This window comes from Tamandua tetradactyla, chromosome 20 (assembly GCF_023851605.1).
Source record: "Tamandua tetradactyla isolate mTamTet1 chromosome 20, mTamTet1.pri, whole genome shotgun sequence".
Classification (NCBI taxonomy): domain Eukaryota; kingdom Metazoa; phylum Chordata; class Mammalia; order Pilosa; family Myrmecophagidae; genus Tamandua; species Tamandua tetradactyla.
Genome location: NC_135346.1, coordinates 10,884,911 through 10,902,351, shown reverse-complemented (window position 1 = coordinate 10,902,351; position 17,441 = coordinate 10,884,911). Strand labels below are relative to the sequence as shown.

The window sequence follows — 17,441 nt, the reverse complement described above, 5'->3', positions numbered from 1 at the left end:
GAGAAATCTGGAGGTTTTACATTTCTGAGAAATAAACTTAATAGGTAAAACGTTTATAGTCTTAGATAGAGCTCAGAGTATTCTTTAGGGTTTTCAGGAACACTGTTGATTGGGGCTTGGCATACTGTGGCAATCTGCAATATCTGGCTGAAGCTTGCAAAAGAATAACCTCCAGAATGACCTTTCAACTCTATCTGAAATCTCTTAGCCACTGAAACCTGATTTTGTTTTATTTCTTTCTCCCCTTTTAGTCAAGAAGGCACTGTCAATCCCATGATGCCAGGGCCAGGCTCATCCCTGGGAGTCATGTTCCACACAGGGGGGAGGGTAGTGAGTTTATTTGCAGAGTTTGGATTAAAGAGAGAGCAAAGACCTTGTTTCTGATGCTCCTTTTATCCAGGGTAGGGACAGATGAGTGAAAAAATATGGATAAAAAATAAATAATAGAGGGGATAAAAGGTAAAAAATTGGGTAGATTGTAATACTAGTGGCCAATAAGAGGGAGGGGTAAAGAGTAAGGGATGTATGGGTATTTTCTTTTTTTTTTTCTTTTTCTTCTGGAGTTATACAAGTGCTCTAAAAATTATCATGGTGATGAATATACAACTATGTGATGATATCGTAAGCCACTGTATACTATGTATGGACTGTATGTATGTGAAGATTTCTCAATAAAAATATCTAAAAAAAAATGAATTTAAAACTTAAAAAAAAAAAAAGAGGAGGCGGAAGAGTGGGAGATGGAGACGTCCCCCCCAGGCCCGTTATTTCCTCCCCTCCCCCATCCCCTCCCCCACCCCCTCCTGCAGCTGCTCCGGGCTGCCCTGGCTCACACAGACAGCCAGATGGGGCCCTACTGCGTGGCTCACCTTTACTGCACCTTTGCACACAGGTCCTCACCCTCATCCCTTAGCTCTCAGCTGATATCTTACCTGGCCCGCTCTGGTCAGACCCTGCGGCCTCACCCCCACATTGAGAGTCACCTCTTTGCATTTGTGATGATGTGACCCATGCCTGCCAATCCCCCAGGCCGCAGAGCCCTTGGGCGCACCACAGACCCCGTCTTGCTCATCGCTGCACCCAGTGCCGAGGACAAACATGGCACCTAGTAGGCAATGAACAGATGTTAGAGACTGGGAAGCCCTGACGGTCCCCAGAGGGAGGCAGGCCGGGCACTGACAGGTTCGAGGCCTGGTGGCCTCTATCCACAGCCGGAGCAGCTCATTAGAGTTTATTAGAGGCAGGGGGCAAGTGCACATATTTACATGGGCTGGACAAGGATATTAAAAGCAACAGGGGTGGGGACGGGAGGTCCTGGGGACAGCTCAGACGAGCTCCACCTTGGCATTGGGGTACACGGCCACCACGTCGTAGCCCTCAGGTGGCTTGACGCGTGCCTTGGCATGGCCCTCGCAGTAGAGTTGTTCACCCAGAAAGAAGTAGCCGCGCTGCTTGAGGTTCAGGCCACAGTCGTTGCACATGAAGCACTCAGGGTGGTAGAGCTTGTCCCGTGCCTTCACGATAGTGCCCCTGTGCGTGGCAGGGGAGAAGGCAACACCGGGCAGCTGACAGACCCCATAGCCGCCTCCACCCCGGGCTGCGAGGGTTAGGGTCCGAAAGAGGTGGGGTGGGGTGGGCGGGGCGGGGGCGCATACTCACACAATGCCGTGGCCGCAGCGCGTGCACTCGGGCAGCCCCTGCAGGCCACTCAGTGGTGCACCCAGCTTGCCTGGAGTGGGCTTCAGGTTCCGGGGTCCACTGGGCCCGGGATGCTCCCCTGAAAACCAGAGCATGGTGGCATGAGTTGGGTGTGGGTGTGGGCACCGCTTCTGGGTATCCTGGGGAGGAGAGGTGGATGTCTGGGATGGTAAGGGTGCTGCACGTGGGAGTGGGGGAGCGGTGGATAGGGTGGCGGGGGTCTTACCACCCTCGCCTGCCTCCAGCATGCCCTGTAGGTAGCGGAAGGAGCCTGACTGCTTGGGCTCTGCGGCTGCGGGCTCCGTGGGCTCCCGAAGCATCCTGTACACATCGGAGCCCAGGTCGACTCCACCGTCACGGACCCTTGGGACGCCTCTGGGAAAGTCAGCACTGGGTGGGAGAGACAGATGGGGGAGGGACAGGGTTGCAGTTCCAAGACTTCACTGTGCCAGTCTTGGGGCGGGGCGGGGCGGGGGGGATCTAGTGAGGTCTCAGGGGTCAAAACGCAAGCAGATGGGACCCAAGGATCAAGAGTAAGGGGTCAGGATGGGACTTGGTGAGATATGAGAGATCAGGGATTAAGATGGGGTCAGGGTGTGGTTTTAAAGGCCATGGTTGTACTACCTGTTGGGTGGAGACACGTGCAGGACGCTCATCTGGGCCGGCAAGGTGGCCTCACTGCTGCTGCCGTTGTGAGGGACCGGGAGGCGAGGTGACTGCCCATACGGAGATCCCAGGCCCGGCCCAATGCCTGGGGCTGAGAACCGCCTGCTGGGGGCTGGACTGCCGTCCTGTGAGAGAGGAATCTGAGGCACTGGGGGACCCTCCGGCATAGGGCCGGGCCACTCCCTGCACTCGCCAGCCCACCCTGCTCGGGCATCTCTGGGTTATGGCACCCAGCCAGGGAAGGGTCTACGGGGAAGGGCTGAGACTGGCCTTGTTTCAGCCTCTGCAGAAACAAGAAATGCCTATGGAAAGTAGGACATGCAAACTTTGAGTGCCCAAGACTCAGTGGGCCACACAATGGTTGTGATCCCAGTGCCCGTGAAGCAGGTGACACTGGGACAGCACCACCCCAAGAAGCCTTGAAGGCCAGCACGGCAACAGCAGAATATGTGGCTTCCTGGCAGAGCTGGCCCTGGGGCTGGACACTTAGTGGGACCATGGCTGGGCACACCAAAACTAACTCCTGTCCTGAAGACATCAATCGTCACATGTCTGAACTCCTTTGGTGGCCAGGCTGAGGCTCAAGAGTGTAGTTGTGAGGCCCCACCCCCTTTAGACCTGCATCTGTGCCCCCATTTACTGCTTTCCAGGCCGGAGTTGGGGGCCAGGCATAGCAGATGGGCAGAGGCTGGGCCTGAACTCAAGGTTCCCCACCCACTACCCCAATGGCCAGTGGCTGGTGCCCATGGCCAAAACACCTGGGGAAGGTCTGCCCTGAACATGCTCCCTTAGCCCGTGGGAGAGGGTGACATTTCCGTGGGTATGGGACTGAGTTGAGATGGGTGATTTTTATCCCTTCAGAATCCAGGGATGCACTGCCTCCAGCATGTAGGTACACAAGCAGTATGAACACAGGCACACACACTCTCATGAGTGTATTTACAGACATATGCGTGCAGCCTAATCACACATCCATTCATGTACTCGGAGTCAGCACCCGTCACCCTGGGGTTGCCATTGTGACCTCTGGCTGGGACTGGGCCGGCGGCTGGAGCAGCCTGGCTCTAGGGTGGAGCCCAGGAGTCCAGGATGTGGAAGTGGGTCTCACCTTCAGCTCAGGTGACATGCAAATCTTCTCTCTTCGCTACACTGGGTGGACAGGGAGAGGACACATCCCCTAGCAGGAAGGAGTTGAGCTTTGACTCAGGCAGCCTCCAGCCCTGGGGTGCCGCCGAGCCTGCAGGGCTCTGTCCTGACCACACTCTGCCCTCTGAAGGCCCCAAGCTGGTCGGGGAGCTTAGGGAATGGAGAAGCCAAGGGGGGTATCCCCACCCCACTGTCCCCACCCAACAGGCAAAGGGAGGCTCTCTTACTGTCCAGGTAGGCCCCATCAGTGCAGCAGCAGGAAGAACCAAACCCCAAGCCTTCGCCCCATCGGGCTCAACAAAAGCCCCTGAGAAACCTGAGCACTCTCACACATGTGTCGGGCCCCCTGGGTGGGCAGGGCTGCCTGAGTCTCTAATGGGAACCAGATGGGCCGATGAGGCTGGGCCGGGGCCGGGCCCAGGCTGGAGGCGGCTCAGTGGGAAGGAGGAGTCGGAGGGACTAGGAGAAGGGAGGCCCTGATTCACTCCCACCCACCAGGGGTGAGAGACCACTGCACAGTCACGGGAGCCACTGCCCCTCCAGTGGCCACCCACGCAGCAGCCTCTCGGCCTGAACTCAGTGGGGAGGACACGTGAGGACCCACATGCTAGTGTGAGGCTCAGCTCTATCTCTTGCTAACGGGGCCAATCCCTTCCCCTCTCTGAGCCTCAGTTTCTTCATCTGTGGGACAGTGAATGTGATCATTTCTATGTCACAAGTTCCTTAGGGGGATGAAACAGGACGGCTGCACAGAAAGCATCCAGCCTCGTGCCTGGCACCAGCGCACGCCTGCTGGGTGAACAGCTGTCCCGGCACCCTCAGTCCCACGCCGGGATGCTGTCTCCGTGCGGCGGTGCACCTGGAAGCCCGGGCTCTCTTCTCTGCCCCCCAGCCCTGCAGCTGATTTAGTTGTGGGGGCCTCCGGGGGTGTGTCCGCAGGATGGGGGTGACTGCTTGCGTGTTAACCAGCCCCCACAAGACTGTGGTCAAGGTCGGGGACACTCAACCTGGATGGATGCAGGCCAAGTCCAGGGGGCAGTGGGCGCTGCCCAGGGCTCAAACTCCAGCTGTCTGCTGGTCTGGAGAGGTCAGGACAGGTGTGCAAGGTCTCCCTTCTCTGGCTGGCTTCCACCCACCCTCTGGTTCTCAGCTTAAACGCTCTTCCTCTAGGGACGCGTTCCTTATACCACCCTTCCTCTGCCCTGGGGGTGCAGACCTCCGGGGAGTTCCTAGGCGAGGCCTGAGGGTCTCCTGGGAGCCCAGTGAGGGTGGCCTGAAGCCCCAGTTGGTCCTGTGCCATCCCACCTGGTGGAGGGGGGTGGGGGGTAGGAGCACCCTGGGCTGGTCCTGAGGCTCCAGCTGGGACCACTCCCGCTTCCCCACCCTCAGGCCGGGTTGAGAGCTGCAGGGACAATGGGCCCTGTGTCTGTTATAGGGTCCTGCGGGCTGGGCGTGGGCGTTTCTGTCACCACCCATGGAGCCTGTGACCTTTCAGCACAAAAGGAGGGCAGCAGCTGAGGGGCTGCACTGTTGCTTGTGGAAAATCCCTCCAGCCTGAGTCACTGGCAGCCTGGTCTGAGAGGGAGTCATCAAGGACAAATGTGGGAGTGGGGGACCTGTCCTCCTGTCCCCATCACCCCCCAGGCCCACTGGCTCCAAGCCTCTCCTGTGGGACTAGACAGAGCTAAGCTTCCAATTGCAAGGCCCAGGACCCCTTGTCCTGTCCATCCAGGCATGGCCACCCCTGGAGGAAAGGTGAGCCTCAAGCATGAGCTGGGGGCCTGCCCCCAGCTGCTCCTTCTGCCTGGCCCACGTTAAGCTGGCCCTATTGGCTATGCTAACAGCTGCCTTCTCCAGGGCCTGGTCCACTGGGCTGCCAGAGCAAGTTTCTGAGACACAGCTGAGGGCCCAGTAGAGCCTGAGATCCTTTCCCTGGTCATGCCCTATGACCTCGGCCCTGCCCTCTGCACTACCACCCCCGGGACCTTTCTGTTTTCTGAACCTGTGCTGCACTCTCACACTGCTGGACCTTTGTGTGTGTGTGCTTCCTGAGCATACTTCCTCTCCCCACACCCCTTGGCCTGCCTTATTCTTCCCAGGCCTTCAGGCCTTGGCTTAGATACCCCCTCCTCCAGGAAGCCCCCTCTGTCCCCTTGGCTGAGTCACATGCCTACCCTTAGCTCCCTCAGCCCTATGCTTCCCCCATCCCAGAACTAAGATCTCTCTTGTGCCAAAATGGGCACTCTCTGGCCTTGGCATGCATCTGGCCTCAGGGATACTGGCAAAGGCAAGGCAGTAAACAAATGTCAGAGTGAGAAGGATTTGGGGTAGATGGTGAGGGAGACCAGGGCAGGTCCTTGGTTCTGGTTCAGCAAAGCCTCCTTTCCCTACCTCGGTCCCTTGCCCCCATAATGAGAGGGGATGCCTGCGGGCCGGGAGCTGAGCTCCTGCATACTGGGCCCATGGTTGTGGCTCTGCCAGACCAGCCCAGTCTCCACCTTGCCCAGATTTGAGGCCGAGAGATGCTGAGCTGGCTCTGATTACCTCGGTCCTGCCTGACTGGCTACCCCTCATGCCTGTGGCAAAACCAGGCCCTGACACAGCTGAGCCCATTTCACTCTCCTTGAGGACATGACCATGCAGAGAGGTGATGGAGCAGATGGGCCCGCAGCCTGAGCTCTGCTAGGTGCCACCACAGGCTGGCCAGGAGAACACTTTAGCCTCAGATCGAGTGAGGGAGTGCCTTGTGCTCCGAGGTCAGCCATGTGGCCTGAGGTTTGCTATTTTCAGACCACATGGGTGCCCAAGGCTAGGGTGAAACAGAGCAGTCCCAAAGCTTGAGGGTGTCCCCTTCCCCCATCAGACTGGTGATTTCCTCCAGGGCTGGCATCACTGGGTACCAAAGTAGATCCCAGCTGGGTGAGCTGTAATCCCTGAGCCAAAGCTGGGCCAGCCCCTGCCCACGTGCTTCTGTCCCGGAATCCAGGATTGCCTAGAAACAGTGCGCCCAGCAGGTGCACCCCACCTGGGGGGTGGGGGCACAGGACGGGGCACAGGCATGGCCTGCAGAGGCCGTCTACTTCAGCCCCTCTCCCGGCTCCCTGTGGCCTGATCATCTGAGAGCTGCGGGAAGGACACCCAGTGCAGGTGAACCTGTGGGCCAGGCCTGGCCCCTCTGACCTTGACTCATCTTGAGTCAAAGCGAATCCAGGTGGTGTCTGTACGTACCTGGGCCTCGGGATCGATGTGGATCCTCTGTGCCTGGGCCTTGCTGTCCTCGGGGGCACCGGGCCAGCTCCTACCCTCAGGCCTGTGGCAGGAATTGGGATGGTCAGATGTCTGCCTACCATGCTCACCAAGCCTGGACACCAGGACGGAGAGGGGCTGGATGGTGGCCCAGCACCACCCAGGATGAGGACTGGTGTCCTGCAGGGAAGAGGACAGCACCCCAGCTCTCTCCCCTGCACCACCCATCTCAGGATCTGCCACCCTCCTGGGCGGTGTGCTTCCTTTCCTACCACCTGCCCCAGCCCCCTCTGGTCTGGTTCCTACAGAGCGTGCAGCAGAAGCCCTGCAACTTCCCCACTTCTCTACCACCTCTGTGGCCTACAGATACACAGCTCAGAGGCCCAGCTCTTTGCAGGGGAACGAGGCCACACGCATTGATGAGTGGCCCAGGTGGCTCTCGCCTCCCCGGCTCATCGCTCTGCCGACCACAGCCTGTGCTGGAGCTGGGGGTCGGCTCTCCACGGCTGCAGGGGTGCAGGGACGGAGGCCCTGAGGGGCGCGCCTCCTCTCCTGCTGCTGCCTGCACAGTCATGACTGATGTCTGCCTGGCCCAGATGGGAAACAGGCCGTTAGGAAATTCCTGCTTCGCCATAGAAACCAAAAGCCAAACACCACTCAGGAGGGAGAAAAACATCGTAAACCTGCCATAAGCAGGGCCAGCGAGGCCAAAAGGCTACAGGCCCTGGGTCCAGCCCTGCTGCTCGGTAGCCCTGAGCGAGGGCGGGAGGGTACGTGGGCCCCAGGCCTTCTGCTGGGACCAGCTCTTACCAGTCACCACCCCAGCAGTGAGGGGTGGGTGTGAGTGAGGCTGATGAGACCAAAAGGGAAAAAGCCCCCGCCCCTGCCCAACACCAGCCTCAAGAAGCTTCTTGGCTTTGGGCTCTTTTGTTTGTTTTTTTGACTCCTAAAAGTGGATCTGCTGGGTCAAAGCAGATCTAAAGTTTTTTTTTTTTTAATGTTTTTATTGAGATATCTTCACACTCATACAGTCCATCCAAAGTACCCAATCAATGGCCCACAGTATCATCACATAGCTGTGTATACATCACCCTGATCACGTTTAAAACATTTGCATCACTGCAGAATAAGAAAGAAAAAACTCATAAATCCCATACCCCTTACCCCTCCCTCTCACTGACCACTAGTATTGCAATCTACCCAATTTTTGTTTTAACCTCTTCTCCCTGTCATTCTTGGGCTTTCTTAGAATCACTCTGCTGCCCCACGCAGCAGCTCAGCCCTGCGTCTCTTCCTACTTGGCTGAGGTTCTTAAGCTGTCTCCACCTGAGTCCACCCTCACTCTGCACTTCCCCTCTGCCCATTCCTTAAAGCCCTACAGGCCACCTCTTTACTCCACAGCCTTCTGTGGGCCCTTGGAATCAGGGCCTGCTGCCCCTGGGCAGTGTCACCCCTTGCTGACCTCTGGCTCCCACGGGACTGACCTAATCACAGCTCTGTGTCTTTTATCCACTCAAAACTCCCCTGGGATGAACCTGGGACACCTTACCTGGCTATTTGGCCTTATACGTCCACAAAGTTCTGCCCAGAAGGTCAGGGCAAGCCTGAAGTCTGAGGGTCAGAGGGGACAATGTACCCAGCCCCACGAGGCAGGCCAAGATCGAAATGGAGGGCTCATTCACATGCCATCCCCCCCCCCCCCCACTGGCTTCCACTTCAGGTGGACAGGTGGCTCCATCCGCCACCATTCAACAAAACGACAGCTGAAGGGTGGGCATCTCGGACACCACGTAACGGGCGCCAGGGCCCCACCGAGGGCCCGGGGCTGGAGCTGATGTCAGGATCGTCCTGGACTTGCAGAATAGGCCCAGGAAGTGGGAGCTGGCTTAGACGGTTGGATGCCTGGCTTCAGACTTTAATCAAAAGAAGTGTAGTGAGAAGCCAGGACTTTACATCACTTTATATTTTGTGGGAAAATCTGTGGAGGTGAGAGCCCTCTGTACTCAAGAGGGAAAGTAGAGGGGCTGGGGTGGGGAGAGCCCTGGGAGTAGGGGCACAGAGTAGCTCCCTCCCTGGGCTCACCAGCCTGAACGTCCACAGAGCCCACGGTGGGGGTGGGGGGTTTGCTGGGACCAGGGAAAGATAGGTCCTGGCATGGCAGGCACAATGGGGAACAGCCTCATGGTGGGAAGGTGCCCGATTCTGTACCCAGGAGAAGAGATGCTGGCCAGAGGGCCAAGGTGGCCCCAATATCTTGCTCCCCAGAGTCTGTGTTCTGTGGGGTGGAGATCCAGGGCTGGAGGGAAGGGCCTCAGCTGGCCTGGTACAGTCATCCTCACTCAATCCCAAATCCACTAGACAGTCCCTCTTTGGGGTTGGGAAGTTAAGGGCTCAGGGATTAAATAACCACTAGCTGCGGTATGACGCAGTTCTCAAGCGCTGAGCTGGGACAGGAGCCCAGGTCTGTGGTAGGAGACAATGCGTTCTCACCTGCTCCAAGGCCAGGCTGCGTTTTAGGGCCCAGCACCCACAGCAGAACAGGCCAGTGGGCCCCTGGCTCTATCCAGGCCTAGCTTGGAAAAAATGACCAGAGAAGGAAGGAAGGAAGGGGGGCCTCCACCCCCGCCCCCAGCCCAGCCACCTTCCCCTGACCTCACTCTCTGGGAACCTCCACTCCAGGCTCCTGGCTCAGGCCCCTGCAAACCCTCTCCCACCCCCACCCCACCCCCAGGCTGCCCTTGTTCAGCCAGGGAGACTCAAGGCTGGGGGTGAGTCAGGCCCAGGAGCCCCGCCAAGTGGGGCGCCGCCGAGACCATTTGTGGGCAGAGCCGTGCTGACACTTCTCCATGGAGCCCAGACCTCGGTTCTGGGGCGGGTGAGGAATGTGATCCTGTTTTTTGGGGGAGGAAACCCAAGCTCACAGAAGTCATCTGGTATTCCTAATGTCCCTGAGTCTGGATGAGGACTACTGCTGCTAACCTCCCGGGCGGGAGTCTCCTCGGTCCGTGCCAGGCGGACCCCGGAGGCCCTGATTTCGCAGCTGGGCCCACTCGGCCCTGAGGGCATGGCCGGACTCCTGGCCCTGGCCGGACGTGGGCCGGCACCGACAGGACTACCCCAGCAGCTTTCCCCCACGTGGATGGCTCCATAGCGCTGCATTACTGCAGCTCTAAGGCACGGTCAGCTGGGGGTGGTGTGGGGAGGCTCTGCCCACACACTCGCACGGCGGTCGCGGAAAGTCCCTGCGGGCAGTGAGCGTAGCAGGGCTCAGCAGTTGTGTCTCACTCCTCTGCATCCACGGGGGGCAGCAGCGTGGGGAGGGCCCACCCAGCCAGGACAGGCCAACTGCCTGGCAGAGCTGACCCAAGGCCCAGGGCCTGAGCAAGGCAGGAGAACACCCTGGGTGGCCCTTCCACCCCAGACCCCCTTCAACCCTTTAGGGTTCCCCCTCTCTCTTCCCCTTCAAGATGGGCTGCACAGCATTATAGCCCACGGCAGGAAGCTCATCCTATATCCAGATCAACCAGGGCAGAGGCTGGCCCTGGAGGAGCAGCTGAAGCAGGGGCAGCTACGGGGCTGCTAGGACTGGACAGGAGTCAAGTGGAGGGAGTGCAGTGCTTTGCAGTGAGAGAGACTTGAGGGAAGATTTAGCTTCTCCATGCTCTCACTGTGCGACTCTGAGCACCTTCTAACCCTCCTGAGCTTCAGGTGTCTCATCGGTAAAGTGGGGACCACATCAGGTCTTACCTTACTAAGTTGGTGTGGGCATTAAATGAAGTGTTAGACAAAACTTGCTTTGAAATGGTCATCCAGTGAGCACTCAGGGAGGACAAAGTCTCCTGCAGGCTACCCAGGGTCTGATTTCAGCCCTGATCTTGGGCTGCCTAGCCCCGCCCTAAATGCCCCAATACACCGCCAGCCCTGGGTTAAGGCAGTGTCCTCCTTTCTTAAGCCTCCCCCAGCTCTGAGCACTGGCTGCCAGGACCCCAGGAAAGTGCTACTCCTGGGGACAGTACCAGGGTTGGGGGGTACTGGGAGCTGAGGCCTGGCGCTCACCCAGGACACTGCCGCTCCCCACGTCATCCCCACCCAGCATGCCGCCGGCATACCTGTACACGGACAGCGTGAGGTGGTCGTGGCAGCCCTTGATGCGGTTCTGTGCCTCCAGATGCGTCATGAGCTCTGTGCTCTCACCATTGATGGCCTGGATCAGGTCTCCGGGACACAGGGCAGCCAGTGCAGCTTTGCTGCCGGCATGGACCTGCGGGCAGAGAAGCCAGAAAACTGGGCACAGTCATCACGTGGCCTTGCTGCAGACCCTGCTCAGGACCCCTTCCAGCCCCAGAGCCTGGCCGGTGTGGCCAAGCTGCCAGCGGCATCTGTGGGTGGGACAAGCCAAGAGGCTGGGTGAGGGCCCCACGTGGCCCACCTATAGCCTCTGCACGAACCTCCTTCAGCTCCCACACCTGCGTCTGAGGGGAGCATCCATCCAGGCTGCGACAAGCAAGATGTCACACTCACGACCTGAACACGTGCCCTAGGACATGCAAAGGACACACGGGCACATGTGTTCTTATGCACATACAGAGCACGGACATGCACAGACAGGGCCCCACCCAGCCAGACTGCATAGCAGCCCCATTCAAACCCTTTATGACCTTGCCTCCCTACCTGTTAGCCCTCCCCTCTTGTTCTCACCCCCCATTCTCACCTCTCCCTTCCCATACTCTATCTACATCACTTGAACATCCATGGCAACAGATTTCCCCACCACCTGACCTTTGCAGATGCTGTTCCCTCTGCCTGGACCATTCTTTCCTCTAACTCCCAACCCCCCACTTCCCCCAGCATAGAGGCCACTTCCTCTCGGAGCCTCTTCTCTGGGCTCCCACGTACTCTGTGCATCCCCATTAGCACCTTCACCCCCCTTGTTCTGGGTCTGATTCATCACATCCTCAGGCAAGTCCAAGGCCATCCAGTTTCAGCCACTAGCCTACGCTCCACGGTCACAATTCCGCCTCCTCTTCCTCTGCAGGCTGGTCACTCACTCAGCTGCCCAGGCCACCCCAGGGTCACCACTGACCCCAGAGGGTCAAACAGTATCTAATTCTGGAGCCTCTTACAATGCTGGTCCCACAAAAAGGGCCACAAAGGGTTAGGGATAGGGTCACAGGAAGCCCTGAGTAAGCAGCCCAGGTAATTCAGGCAACAGGGCACTGTTCACCCCGTCCTCGGCCTTAGCACCATCTTTGGAAATAGACTTTACACCCCCTCCTCCTTACCAAGCCTCTCTCTAGCTGCTGCCCAGCTGGGGCTCAGGAGTCACATGACCCCATTCCCACTGGTGTGTGTGGGGGGGACTTTTGGAAGTCTGACCAGGTCCAGCTCAGCCAGCTCCCAGTAGCTAGTGGATAAAGTCGAGGTGGTGGCAGCTCCTTGGATGGAGGCCCGCTCTGGGCACTGCCTGAGCTGACCTGCCCTGAAACTGGCTGCCCCGGTGAACATTTCTGGTCTGGAGAATGGCACCCTCAGCCAACTAGTCCACATTAATGTTGACTCCTGGGGCACGGGCACTCGTCCTCCTGGGGGAGGCACCCACTTGGTACCATTCCTTCCCTTTAGGTCCTACTGTCAGGCCCCCTCCCCTTCATGGACACCTGCTCTTGCCCATAATTAGCTCATGGCAACCTTTCAACCACCTGGTGAGGCAGATGCTATTTCATCCCCATTTTACAGATGAAGAAAGAGAGACTTGGGGGAAGAGATGCCCGGCTCAGGTCCCCAATCTGGAGAAGAGTCTTCCTTGTCAGGGGGTGGCAAACTGCAGGATGACTCAGACAGCACAAGGGGTGCATTCAGGCCTTTGTGGGTGGAGGAAGTTCTCAAAAGCAGGGGTGGCTGGGACTCTGCCAGCTCTGCTTGGGGAGTTCTGGTCAGCGAGGGCATAAGGCCAGGAAATTGTGACTCTCCCAGATGCCTTTATATGCGCTGTCTCACTAATCCTCAAGGCAAGCCCATTTCCTAGATGAGGAAACTGAGGTCCAGAGAAATGCAGGATACTCAACTGATAAATGGCAGAGTCAGAATTTCAATCCAAGCCAAGAGATTCCAAATCTCACACTCTCAACTACTGTGCTTTTCTGCAAAATAGGGAGTGAAGGAAGAGAGACTGTCCCTGGTAGAAGGACCAGCATGCATTATGGCTCATTTGGGAAAAAGAGTAGGAAGTTCCTGCGGCTGAAGCATAGTTAGTAAGGGGAAAGGATGGAATCAGAGGAGAGGCAGGGACCAGACCTTGTAGGGCCTTACAAACCCGGGTGAAAAACTGGCATTTCTTCTGAGTTTGGGAACCATGGAGGGTTCTAAGCAGGGAAGTCACAGGACAGATTGAATTCAGGCAGATCCCTCTGGCTGCTGATACAGATAAAGACAGAAGGAAGGGGGGCCAGGAGCGGTGAGGTCAGCTGGGAGGCTGGGGCGTGGACCAGACCCCTCTCCTGTGGCCTCATGCATCCCCAGCCCCTCCCTGCCCCCCACCCGGCCCAGCCGCTGCGGTGGGCTGGGAGCTGCAGCCAGAGCCAAGTGCCATTTGGTTTCAGAGGGTCATGGCAAGCTCCAGACAGTTCTGGATGCTTGTTCCTGCTCTGCCTCTCTGTATACACTACTTAGCCTCTCAGAGCCCGTTTTCCTATTACAATGTGAGACCAGGAGTCCTTACTTCTCAGGGCTATTGTGAGGATTATCTGAGATAATCAAGGTATGCAAAGCCAGGACAGGGGGTCATTCACACCATGACGCTGGTTCTGGAGACTAGTCGCTGGGGTGCTGGTACCAACACCCACTAGGGTGGGGCCTGGTATGCCACGAATGCTCAGCCAAGGCCAGCAATCACAGCTCACCCCTGGGGAAGGAGCCCTGGACACGGTACTCGGGCTCCCTGAGGCTTTCTGGGTGGAAGTGGCAAGCCACAGCCCTGCCAGGCAGCCAGCTCGTCCCGGCCTGAGTGCGGCTGTCCCTGTGGGCTCCCAGGTACGGAAGCCGCCTTGGAAGAGAGGGACCACCTGGGCGAGGACACCCCCACCTATTGGGAGTCCCTGGAGACCTGCCTCTGAGGGACCTGCTGGGCAAGCCGTGGCCTGTGCTTGTGCCTTCCCAGCTGCTTCAATTTCCCCAGATCCCACCTTCAGCCATCCCGGCTCCTCCACCCTGAGCCGCTGCCGCGTGACTTGGGGGACAAGGGGGGCTCCTCTGGCGATTTCTATTCCAGTCTGCCTGGCTGCCTGGGGCCTGCATCCCGATCAGCTCCAAACAAGGCCGCCGCTGCAGCCGCTGCGACGCGCCAAGGCCTCTCCCCAGCCGGCAGACGGCCGCGTGGGCAACAGATGTGTCCTCTCCCTGCCGCCTGCGGCCGTCACCAATCCTGTCAGCGGCCTCGCGCCCGGGGCCCTGCCTAGCGCCCCACCAGCCCGCCCTGGCGGACACCCACAGCGGCGGCCACTTCGGGGCTCCCTCGGGGAGGGCGGGATGAAAGGCTCCAGTGTGCGCGCCTGCGGGGAAGGCCCAGCTCCGGCGGCCCCAGGGCCCCCGCCACGGAGCCAGGGCAGATGTGGGCAGCTTCCCGGGACAGCTGGGCCTGCCCGTCACCCCCCTCTCAGATATGGGATTCCACGATTCCACGCCCCGTCGGGTGCCCAACCCCTCCCAAGAAACGGAAAGAAGCTGGGCCAGCTCAGTGCAGCCCCCCACGCAGGAGGCAGGGGGAGGGGGTAGGAGGCGGTTCTCAGCTTCCCCGCCATAGGACCCCCCAAATCTGAGCAGCTGTTTGGGGGCAATGGATGGCCCTCAGATGGCCCAGGCTCCTCCTCTGTCCCCTAGACCAGAGACCCCCACTAAGGACAGCACGAATCGCCTCTTCTCCTCCAGACTAGGGTACCACACGGCTGGGCCAGGTATTCGTCTTGGGGGTGTAGGAACTCGTTGGGGCAGGGCCTGAGTCCCCTCCCCTGCTGCTCTGTCCTCAGGCCAGGCTCTCCCCACACCCCACCCTCCAGCTGTGCCCCTCGCTGGGGCAGGACATGGGAGCCCTGAGGAGCTGGGCTCTCCTGTTGTTGTGCGGGAAGGGGAGCCTCCAAGCCCGCAGTCAATTTCCCCCTTCCCCTAGAAGCCAGCGCTTCCCCCTGGTCACTTCCCTTGGAGCAACTGAGGTCATGGATGGGAAACTGACCAAAGCCCAGAGCGGGTGAGTGGATGGATCTTTCTTTTTTCAGATTCAGAGGCTCCCGACCTCACGGGGGTGGCCCAGCTCTCCTGGCAGGAGCCCTAGACGGGCAATGGGGCTCTCAAGTCATTTTGCCCCCAATCCCCAGGCTGGGTCTGGTCCGACTGGCGTTTCCGGGTCTCTATGGATCCATCCAGACCCCAACCTATGTGTGTAGGTCCCTCTCTGGCCCACAGTGACTACCCAAAATGCAGCCAGCTAGGAGGCCAGTGTGTGAATTCTTGGGGGGCCAGGGGAGGGGGGGCTAGGGGGGTCGTTCTCCACGGGCCAGGGCGGACAGGCCCGGCAGGGGGACGGAGGAGGCGCTGCCCTCCTGGAAGCCGCCCCTACAGCCTGCGGTGACCCTGGTCAGCCCTCGGCTTTCGAGCCTCGGGGACGTCGGGGATCCGGGTCCTGGGCGGACCGCGAGGACAGGGGGTCTGAACCCGGGGCCGCCCCGCCGCCCCGCGCCGCGGGACTTACCCGCGAGATGGTGAGGGGCGCGCTGAAGTCTCGGCCGCCCACCAGGCGGAAGCCCCAGGGCGAAGGGCCGCGCAGGGTCACCGAGTGGGGCATCGCGGGCCGGAGCCGCAGCCGGAGCCGGAGCCGGACACTGAGGAGCCGTCGTCGCCGCCGCCCGGGCCCCGCCCCCGGGCCGCCCGCCCCCGTCGCCCCGGCCCCCGCCCCGCTGCCCGCGCGCCGCGATTGGCCCCGCGGCCCGGCCCGCCCCGCCCACCTCGGGGGGCTCTGAGGACCCGCCCCTCAGCCCCGGCCGCCCGCAGCCCGGAATCCCCCCCACCCGGGCTTCTGCCCCGCGGGCCGTGGACCTGAGCCCGACCGCGGAAGCTCAAAGCACTAGGCCCTTTGAAGTCGTTCTATGGGGCGGCGCCCCTGCCCGAGGAGGGATGGAGGAGCTGCCCTGCTGGGGGATGGGGCCTCGCCTTGCTTAGAAACCTTTTCAAGGTTCTGGCCCGCAAATTTCTAAACAGCCCTCGCAAGCTGGGTCGGGGACACAGACCCAGGAAAACGGCAGGCAGGACCAAACCTGGGAGTGGGGACGGAAAGGGATCCCCTTTGGGAAGGCCAGGAAGGCTGCCGGGAGGAGGTGACCCCTGACTTGAGTCGAGAAGCAAGGTGTCTCCGTTATCCCAGGACACTGGGGTCTTGTTTGGCCTTTCCCTCCTAGGTCATCCTCCCAGTTGTGGACAGCCCCCCTCTCTCCTCCTTTGCAAGGGGCTTTGTTTCCCCAGGCTTCCGTGAAGTAGAGTAGCTACGGCGGCTGGCGCCAGTGTCACAGTACCACAGTGAGGGGAGTGGAAGCGCATTCACTCCTTCATTTGGGGCCTTTCCTGGTCTCTACTCTTGACCACTCTTCACGGGAGGTCCTTGGGCAGTGTTCGCAGGTGCTGCTGTCTGGCCGGGGCCCTGCCTTCCCTTCTCTGGCTCTCCTGGGCACCTGTATCTGGCCACATCAGGGTGACACTGTGTGCTCTTCCAGACCCTGACAAGGCTTATAGGCTGTGGGGCGAGATGCACCCACCAGGTCTCTCATACCCTCCAACGAGGAGAGCTCCTTGTGGGGTCCAAGCCCAGGGCAGGGGGCCAGATGAGGGGCCCTTCAAGGTGGGATGCGGGTGCCTCTGTGGGAGGCAGACTGCAGCTGTCTGCTCAGCTGGGAAAGAACGGCCTGAGCGGTGTGTGTGTGGCAGGTGTGTGTGGTAGGTGTGTGTGTGGCAGATGTGTGTGTTTGGTGGGGTGTCTGGGCTCACACAGTGCTGGCCATTGGGCTCCCAGCATTGTGTGACGGAGCAGGTTTCTGCTCAGCTTCTTTCAGGTTTGGGTCCCATGGGGACAGAGGTAGAAGGGCCAGTGGGAGAGTTAGTTTCTGGATGTCTTTTCTGAGGCCCTCGGGCCAAAGTACCCCAGGACTTGATTCCACTGAATGGGATGGGGGAGGGGAGCAAACAACACTTAGCTAGGTGCACAGCATGGCTGGTAGTCGGAGGCGCTAAATGGTGCAGAGCTTTAGTTGCAGGTGGGGTGGTGAGCCCTTCTACCCAGGGCATCCCACAGTGGATTCCTGAAACTTCCCCTCAGGTGCTTCCTTCTCCCAATTTACACAACCCCAGGAACTGCTGAAATCCCCCTACCCACCTTGCAATCCCCCCACTGCTTTCCTGTTTACTTCTGTCTGGGGAGGGGTCCAAAAATGGTTCCCCCCGAAGGTGACCTTCCTGGTTGCCCAACCTCTGAGCAGGGCAGTCCACCTCCAACAGCTTCTCTCACAGGATGGGCATAAAGGTGGGGTGGTGAGTACCTCTCTAGAATCTGGTACCTAAAATTTCCTTTTCATTGTGCAGTTTCTGGGGCCCATCGGGCTGATGTGGGATGTGAGGTCTAGGCCAGCCACCCTTTACTGTGGGCTCTT

The 17,441-nt window shown here is 59.5% G+C and overlaps 1 protein-coding gene across 5 annotated transcripts; it reads right to left on the bottom strand.

Moving 5' to 3' along the window:
- Nucleotides 1–1,216: 1,216 nt before the first annotated feature.
- On the bottom strand, nt 1,217–15,634 carry PDLIM4 (PDZ and LIM domain 4). Of its 5 annotated transcripts, none has more exons than XM_077138390.1 (8): nt 15,497–15,634; nt 10,866–11,017; nt 10,504–10,602; nt 6,739–6,820; nt 2,323–2,489; nt 1,925–2,088; nt 1,660–1,777; nt 1,217–1,530 (listed from the first exon to the last, which is right to left on the bottom strand). In XM_077138390.1, exons 1-8 carry the CDS (start codon nt 15,587–15,589, stop codon nt 1,326–1,328), a joined length of 1,080 nt encoding a protein of 359 aa, XP_076994505.1. In that variant the 5' UTR covers nt 15,590–15,634; the 3' UTR covers nt 1,217–1,325. The 5 variants fall into 5 exon arrangements, with proteins under 5 accessions (XP_076994505.1, XP_076994508.1, XP_076994507.1 ...); XM_077138393.1 differs by lacking the exon at nt 15,497–15,634 and adding an exon at nt 11,186–11,411; XM_077138392.1 differs by lacking the exon at nt 15,497–15,634 and adding an exon at nt 11,205–11,411.
- Between the last annotated feature and the right edge of the window lie 1,807 nt (nt 15,635–17,441).

Coding starts and splice junctions, on each gene's coding strand:
- PDLIM4 (XM_077138390.1), bottom strand. CDS start 15,589: ATGCCCCACTCGGTGACCCTGCGCGGCCCTTCGCCCTGGGGCTTCCGC. Junction 11,018..15,496: donor CGCCCCTCACCATCTCGCGG/GTAAGTCCCGCG, acceptor CTCTGCCCGCAG/GTCCATGCCGGCAGCAAAGC. Junction 1,778..1,924: donor GCTGGAGGCAGGCGAGGGTG/GTAAGACCCCCG, acceptor TCTGGTTTTCAG/GGGAGCATCCCGGGCCCAGT.